This window comes from Larimichthys crocea, unplaced genomic scaffold (genome assembly GCF_000972845.2).
Source record: "Larimichthys crocea isolate SSNF unplaced genomic scaffold, L_crocea_2.0 scaffold199, whole genome shotgun sequence".
NCBI classification, from domain to species: Eukaryota; Metazoa; Chordata; class Actinopteri; family Sciaenidae; genus Larimichthys; species Larimichthys crocea.
Window position 1 is genome coordinate 37,600 of NW_020852681.1, and position 8,985 is coordinate 46,584.

The following is an 8,985-nucleotide window of genomic DNA, read 5'->3' on the forward strand; positions in this document are numbered from 1 at the left end:
TCAAGGCGAAAAGTGTGATTTAGTTTTTTTTTTATTTCTGCGTGTTTAGTGTATTTACCTGTTGTATTTCTTTGTTTCTATAAAGAACATAATAAAACATTTTCTTATAAAAAAGTCCAAGGCAGTTATTAATGTTGCCAGCATGATAGTGTAATGTTGTGTTTAACTATGTTGCTCACGATCAGGGCCCATATGTGGCGCATATGTGGCCAGGACCGGCTCTGTGTGTAACGCATGCAGTCCATGGTGTAAACGTACGTGTTTTCAAAGCTTTTATTTTGGTTTTAGCTTGGCGATTAACTGACTTCCGCTTGAGACTTCCGGTATGGATTGGATATAGGCGGCAGGCGGGACCAGTCAATTATATGTTACGATAAACATGTAACTGCACAAAATGCACGGGATTGTGTTGTGTGTGAACTATACAGTCTGTGGTGTAAACGTGTATGTTTTTAAGCTTTTCTTTTCTTTTTTTGTTTTATTTTGAAACTACTTACGCTTTGGACTTCCGGTATGGATTGGATATATGGCGGCGCTCTTGTCGGCCATCTTGCCTGCAGGGGTGGGTGATGAGGGTGTTGTTCGCCCAGGGCGCAAATGTAGCCAGAACCGGCGCTGGGTGTAGTTATTGGTTTCAGCGCCTTTGCCTCATGCTGTCCTTCATAGCGTGAAAGAGAAACAACAGTGACCATGAAACGTGTGGAAAACTGTGAAAGCCTGTTGCTGGAGTCGGGGGTGACTTTGTCTGTACTGAGCTAGTGTAGAAACATGGTGGTTCAACATGAAGGATTCTATAAGAGGACCTTAAATAGGCTAATCATAAGGGACCAAGAACATAACAACACCATAATTTCTCAGGTGATTATACACTAATAAACTGCATGTGTTATGCATATTATATTGAGATTTAAATCTTACACACTGGGCCTGTAAAAGAAATTCAGAAGCTCAAACTGCACTCTACTCCGTGTATGTCTTATGCACTTACTCAGTTTGACCACTTCAAACCCTGGCGCACTTCCTGGGGGCTTGCAATAAACCACAATTGGGACGACGAAGAAGAAGTAGACGTCCCCTTCTCTGTCAAGACATACAAGGTCGTTGTGAAGCCGGAGCCATGATGACTCTTGCTACCCGGTCAGGGGCTTTTTCGTCTTATATGCAGGCTACAGCGGTTGCGGTCGCTGGTCCCCTAAAAGCTCTGGTACCTGGCGTTGTTGTAAAGGGAGAAAAGATTTTGTTTAACCCAAAAAAACAGTTCCTTTGCCGCGAATCGTTGACCGGACAAAGCCCAAAGACGGGGCCTGCTGTGACAGTCAGCGTCAATGGTAAGTCCGTCATTGGCTGCCGGCGTTAGCTGGATTACTTCATATGAAGACTACGTGCTGTCTGTGTACTGACCTGTGCTGTACGTCACAATATGAGAAACAACAGAGCTGAGTGAAGCTGACGTTAGCAGTTGTGTTGTTAGTTAACATTAGCTGGGTGGCTAAAGAGCGGCCTGCTCTGCGTGCGTGCGTGCGTGCGTGCGCGCGCGCGCGTGTGTGTGTCTGTCTGAACATGGAGTCACACAGACTGACAGCATGTGTTTCTGAACATAAGTTCTTAGTTAAAGTCTAAATTAGATGAATGAAACTGTTCAAGAACAACAACCTGACTGATCACTGATTACAGTCGTCATCCTCCTGAGTTTCCAACAATGTGACATGTAATAAGGAGCAATAGATGCATTGATATGCTTTTTATGTGCAGCGTAGTCTTCAAATAGTTTGTTCATCATCTTAGATAACCTGGGCCTCATGTACTTGCGTGGATTTCCTACTAAAACTTGCCGTACGCCAGAACCCGGAAACTATCGTACGCACAAAAATATTCAGATGTATCAAAGTGTGCGTACGCATGGATCCAAGCACGTTTCTTTTGTACATCCCAATCAACGTGGAATTGAGCGCACGTGCAACTCCTCCCTGTCCACGCCCCATTTACATATGCAAATCTATTTAAATAGGCCCTGGACCTGAGATTCACCTCTTTGTCCGATCAGATAACGCGATGAACAAAGGAAAGAAAAGGAATTTCACAGAGTCTAAGCTAAAGATTCTAGTGAATGAAGTGGAGATTCGGTTTGGTTCCCTGTCAACAGGGATAAATATGACGTGAGTGGGAGCGTGTGTGTGAGGCTGTTAGGCCGTGGGATCCGAGCAGCGCACACACAGGTGTGGACAGGTGTGGCGCTGTGGCTGAAGAATACTGAACACAGGGAGACAATCAGGGGCTTGTTAGAAAGCTCTGCAGCTCTAATTTCACCAGCAGAAAATAAAGAAAATCAAAAACATGATATTTGAATGCCACATACCCAAATGTGCATTAGCACACTGGCACGGCTTCTGGGTGAGTAAAGAGTTTATTCGTTTAATTGTCCCGTATGTAATCCTGCGTTACATACGGGACAATTAAACGAGTAGAAGCCACCCATCGCGCACCGTGCCAGCCTCCAGCCTGTTCCCAGCCATGCTGTCAGTCATAATGAGTCCTGTGTTGAACCAGGCCACCTTGCCACGATGTTAGTGAGCTGCATTCGCGCATCACATATGATTTGAACATTGATGGAATGAAAATGTTTCCTACTTAGATAAACAGCTCCCTCTGCCCCTGTTGCCAGGAACCCCAGCGTAGTCAGCACAACCCCGAGCTACTCGCCGGCCCCCGTTGCGCTCTCGGGCCGTCTGCAGTTCTGCGCACAACTCCAGTAACACTGGCCTTGGTAACCGAAATCGGCTTATGACCCAATTATCATGGTTTGCAAGTAAATCCTTGCGTTCCTTAAATCGCTCACGTTTGCAAGGTCCTCTAACAACGCTAACGCTGCCTTTGTTAATATCATTTTCTTAATCACATTACGCATGCTTTTATATCCACCCATATAACTGCAAACACGTGGGTGTGTTAATTGTTCATTAGTGTGTCTCTGATGTGCACATCACTCTGATGACTACTTGTTTTCACATTATTAACAGTTTCCCAGCTTCACCTCTAAGTGTCGCCAAAGGAACAACAGCTGTAGAAACGTGCGTACGACAGCTATGAAATTGGCGTGGGGCACGCACATTTCTACGATTGTTTCACGTTTGATACATTTGAACGTGAGCGTGGAAAAGGACGTACGCCACTTTTTTGTGCGTACGCAAGCTTTGTACATGAGGCCCCTGATCCTTTTGATCTCATCTCAATTCTTGAACGTCATTCTGATTGTGTGTTTTGTAATGTAGCACTTATCAAGCTGTACACTTCACTGTTAACAGACGGGTGATAACCAGCTAAAATGTTAAAAGATACTACTGAACGTATCATTTTAACACATTGTGTTAAAAAGTATTAAAGTATTTTTTAGGCTTTTTGAACCTTTATTTTTTATAATCACAGCCGCAGAGTGACCGAGACCCTTTATAAGGTGAGCTACCAGAGCGCTTCAGGAAACCCTGGAGGATATAGCCTAGTGACCTTTGAGCTCAGGGCTTGAGACTGGATTGTTTCCTCGGGCAAGTGGAAGAGATATTAACTTTGAAAAAAAAAAATCTGACTAACTAATTAATATAATAACTAGAGAGCTGTGTCATCTATTGAACATACACACACACACACACACACACACACGTTTCATAAAAATAGTCTAATTATTTAAACACTGCACATTCTGTGAAGATTAAACAAGTATATACTGTATTTGTATGTAGCATGTATGTGAAGCGTTGTTCACAGACTTTAAAGTGAGACATCAACTAACAAAGGTAACTGTAGATTTTTCTCAATTGATTGGCTGTTTGGTCAATATAATGTTTGGATGGCATTTAGTGTGCAGAGTTAACAAGGTGTGTAGTCTGAAACTCTCTTCATGTCTCATTGTAAGCTGTCTGTAACATACATGCATTTATTTTGAATGATGGCATCATTCAATCATTGTATTTGTAGCTCAGCCTTCTGGTAATGAGTGCTCATCAGCAGTATTTATAAGTGATCATTAAATTTCATCCACACAACATCAACAGAATAATGGGTGATGGACTAAATGGTAAATTGAACTGCATTAAAGCTCTGCTGGTGATCAGAGAGTCCCTCTCTTTTCTCCATCCTAACTGCAAACATGGAAAACATACTTGCTGCATGTGTGAAGACAAAGTCAACACAAGTTTCACAAGATGAATAACAATAACCTCAAATAAAACGACATTTATATACATTAAAAAGTGAATTTCAGGCATCAGTGATGTCAGCTGCTCCCTGTAAGCATATACTAACTAGACTGGCAGCTACATATTGGTTGTTGGTGTTAACCCCAGTTTATCCATCTATTTATTTTTGTCTGCAGGCTGTGCAGGAGTCCGATTTGCCCACACAGACATCAGGATACCAGACTTCTCTGACTACAGGCGCCCAGAGGTCCTCAACCCCAACAAGTCCTCACAGGATAGCAGTGAATACAGAAGAACCTTCTCATACCTGTTTACTGGTGCCACAACCATGGTGGGCGTCTACTCTGCCAAGACAGTGGTTACTCAGTTTGTTTCTTCCATGAGTGCCTCCGCTGATGTACTGGCGCTGTCAAAAATTGAAATCAAGCTGAGTGACATCCCTGAAGGTAAGAACATGACCTTCAAGTGGAGAGGTAAACCGCTGTTTGTCCGTCACCGCACTGAGAAGGAGATTGCCACAGAGGCCACCGTGAACATGGCAGAGCTGCGAGACCCCGAGCATGACAAGGACCGTGTCATCAACCCTAGCTGGGTCATCGTTCTTGGGGTGTGCACACATCTTGGATGTGTTCCCATTGCCAATGCTGGTGACTTCGGGGGTTACTATTGCCCCTGCCACGGCTCGCACTATGACGCCTCAGGCCGAATTCGAAAAGGCCCTGCCCCCCTCAACCTGGAGGTTCCCTACTATGAGTTTCCAGACGATGAGACAGTAGTTGTTGGATAAATAACACTCTTCAGACTGAGCTCTCATTGTAACATGACAGATATCTGTAGATAAGTACAAAGGTGTACTCGAGAGTGAAGAAAATAATGGAGTGTTTGTGTATTATTATTATTATTGGTTCTGACAACTGTTGACATCTGTTCCAGCTGCTGCTCTGCTGTATCTCTTACTCACTTAAGGTCTCCCGAACATAACAGCAACATTACCATGCAGTCCTCTCCTCTGATTGTCTTTAATGTAATACAGTAACTTAACAGAATGAAATAAGCCTTATTTCTATTTTTAAATAGAAATGATTTAGAATATGGTGTGATTTAAACGGGTGAACACTTAGAAGATGCCCTCCTCTCTTTTTCTGTGTATTATGTGAACATGAAATAAAAATGTCTGCTTATCTTAGGTTGTAGTCCATCTGATTAGCAAAGAACAAATGATATGTTCAGGTCTGGTTAATAAAGATTTCTATTTTATTTGACAACCTGACTTTCTTTGCTCTCTCTCCGTGTGTGTGTGTGTGTGTGTGTGTGTGTGTGTGTGTGTGTGTGTGTGTGTGTGTGTGTGTGTGAGTATTTGGGTTTGGAAGTACCACATTGCACTAGATGAGCAGTTGGCAGCCTCTGCCATCAGTGTTTAAGTGTTTACAGTATACAGAACTTTATTTACCATTTAAAGTAGTAAAATGCTAGTTATTGTCTAACTGACAGACATGCAGTATATTACTGTTGTTGCATCACATTCATAGCAAGACTCAGGAAGTAGAGGACAGTTTCATTTTGAATGCATTAGCAACAGCAGCCGTTCAACGTTTGTGTGTAAAAGACATGAATGGATCCAACTGAAGCTGAACATATTGCTGTAGAGCTCAGTGCTATACTCTGAACAACAGCAACTCAGTTGGATAACATGGGTACCAAAAGCACACAGTACCATGGGGCATGATGCATTCCGTTTCCTGTGTCCCTGGTAACTGATTACAAAAGAGATGAGAGGTTTTGATATAATTCAAATACATTAGTAGGCCTATACTCTGCAGTGAATTCACACTCCCCCCAGTCAAATGAAAGAAGCCAAATACAGCAATAACTAATATGTAAAATGATAGATACTTTATTTCAAACACAAACACCTGCTTTGAAAGACAAAAAGTCTTAAAACCACCCACCATGAAATCCTCCTCAGATCTGTCCCCAAAAATTTGAAGGCCTCTTCCTTGGCCTGACGAAGATCCCTGACGTTTGCTGTAAACTTGGGTTTGTGGTTGCTGTTTGTGCAGAAGGTCTTAATCAGCACACGTATTCACAAAAGCTGATGGGAGATGTCACAATGTCAGTGAGTTCATTCAGGTCTGTGGCTAAAGTCTTAAAAGCACTCCAACCAGTGCAGTCAAAGCATAATTGTAATTCCAGCTTTTCCTCACTGGTCCATCTCAGCATTGGCCACCAATTTAGCAGATTTTAGATTCTGCTTGTAGTTTGGGATGAAACATGCAGTGATCAGAATGTCCCAAACCTGCATGAGCGACAGAGCGAAAGGTGTCCAGAGCTGGTCCAGATTGTTAGTATTCATAGTGGGAAACTTAATATGCTGTTTGTATTTCGGGAGTTCATGGCTGAGGTTTGCTCTGTTAGATTCCCCAAAAACAATAAGCAAGGAGTTGGGGTGTTTATGAAAATAGTCTAAGGACTACAGGGTTTTTTCAAAGCATGATCAACCTCTTATGAAACAGATTCTGCCGTCTCTCATTTTCCTCAGTCAAGTCTGAGGAGTTTGAATCCTGGCAGGTGTATACTGTCCAGGATGTGCTCACCAAGCCAGGTTTCAGTAGAGCACAGAGGCAGATCTCTGACCTCAGAAGTCTGAATTTGTTCTGTTAAGATGCAGCAGTTCATCCATATTGTTGCTCATAGAATGATAGAATAAACATTTGCCAGGTGTATAGATGGGAGCACAGGGCACTAAGGCTTTGTATATGAACCTTGAGGACATTTGTGAACAGATGTTAACCTAATAAAGGATACTGAGGATCACAAAGGCTTGCTTCATGGTGCAAGGCAGGATATAAAAGAGACAATAAATTGTATGGAAAAAGTATTGGCTGATCTACAGAGTAAAGTTCAGAGCACTACAGGTTAACCTTGCCTTTCTGGGCATGCAAAATGCCAACAGATAACATTCTTGCTTATGTTGATGCAGAACATGGCAGATGTTGTCTCTGGAGATGCTGAATCGTGACTATGCAGTTTCCATCTATGGAAATATAATATATATAATGTATATAATATATAAGGTTCTGTACTAGGACCACTTCTATTTAGTTTATATATGCTTCCTTTAGGGAACATTATTAGGAATCACTCTATCAATTTTGATTGTTATGCTGACGACACCCAATTATATTTATCGATCAAGCCTGATGCAACCAATCAGTTAACTAAACTCCAAGCATGCCTTAAGGATATAAAAAGTTGGATGACCTACAATTTTTTGATGTTAAATTCAGACAAAACTGAAGTTCTTGTAATTGGACCCAAACACCTCAGAAACTCTCTTTCTAGAGACTTAGTTACTTTAGATGAGATCACCCTGGCCTCCAGCTCCACTGTAAAGAATCTTGGAGCTGTTTTTGATCAGGATTTGTCCTTTAACGCCCACATAAAACAAATTTCGAGGACTGCATTCTTCCACTTACGTAACATCGCTAAAATCAAATGCATTGTCTCTCAAGCGGATGCAGAAAAAGTAGTCCACGCATTTGTTACTTCAAGGCTGGACTATTGTAACTCTTTGTTATCAGGCTGCTCCAATAAGTCTCTTAGGACTTTGCAGTTAATTCAGAATGCTGCTGCACGTGTTCTGACAGGAACCAAGATCAGAGATCACATCTCTCCCATTTTGGCTTCCTTGCATTGGCTACCTGTTAAATCTAGAATAGAATTTAAAATTCTTCTCCTTACTTACAAAGCTCTTCATGGTCAGGCACCATCATATCTAAAAGAGCTCATAATACCTTACTACCCCTCTAGAACACTGCGCTCTCAGGACGCTGGGTTCCTTGTGGTTCCTATAGTTTCCAAAAGTAGATTGGGAGCCAGAGCTTTCAGCTATCAGGCTCCTCTTCTGTGGAACAAACTACCATTCTGGGTTCGGGAGGCAGACACGGTCAACACCATTAAGAATAGACTTAAGACTTTCCTTTTTGATACACATATATTATTACTGTCCTTATTACTACCATATCTGTTACTGTAATCATTATCATTCATTGTGATTCATTGTCATTTTGTCAGTCATTGTAATTGTACAATATGTTTGTGTTAATTTGTCCTGTACACGTGACATCCATTGCACGTCTGTCCGTCCTGGGAGAGGGATCCCTCCTCTGTGGCTCTTCCCGAGGTTTCTTCCACCTTTTTTCCCTGTTAAAGGTTTTTTGTTGGCAAGTTTTTCCTCACTCGAACCGAGGGTCTAGGGACAGAGGGTGTCACTCCCTGTACAGATTGTAAAGCCCTCTGAGGCAAATGTACTTTGTGACTTTGGGCTATACAAATAAAATTGATTTGATTTGATTTGACTTCAGCTGACCAGACCAGGTAACACACAAAGGGACATTCAGCCAAATAATAGACCTGTCTGTAAGCCAGCACCCTCTTATGAAAGAAAACTTTGGAGTAGTATGCCCCCTGGAGTATGCCCTCAGCTACTGCACTGCACACAGTGAGCACAGCACCACAGACCTGTATATATCGTGATAGTCCCAACCACAAACCAGGACATTGCCCTGACATGTCTGTGCCAGCTCGCAAAGAAAAATTAAGGAACCTGGGAAGATGCTACGTGTGTCTGGGTCCAAAACTTATAACGAAATTCTGTAGAGTTAAAAGTGTTTGCACTTTATGTGGACGCAGACATCACCAGTCAGTGTGTGACAAAAATATTATCCCCCAGACAAGTGTGAACAGTGGTAGTACGGAGGCATCTGTATCCTCTGTGTCCAACACAGCAAAACCA

General features: G+C 42.3%; 1 protein-coding gene across 1 annotated transcript; it reads left to right on the forward strand.

The window, feature by feature from the left end:
* The first annotated feature begins 1,036 nt into the window (after positions 1-1,036).
* Positions 1,037-5,450, forward strand: uqcrfs1 (ubiquinol-cytochrome c reductase, Rieske iron-sulfur polypeptide 1). The gene is made up of 2 exons (XM_010756368.3): positions 1,037-1,328; positions 4,367-5,450. Exons 1-2 carry the CDS (start codon positions 1,118-1,120, stop codon positions 4,975-4,977), a joined length of 822 nt encoding a protein of 273 aa, XP_010754670.2. The 5' UTR covers positions 1,037-1,117; the 3' UTR covers positions 4,978-5,450.
* The last annotated feature ends 3,535 nt before the right edge of the window (positions 5,451-8,985 follow it).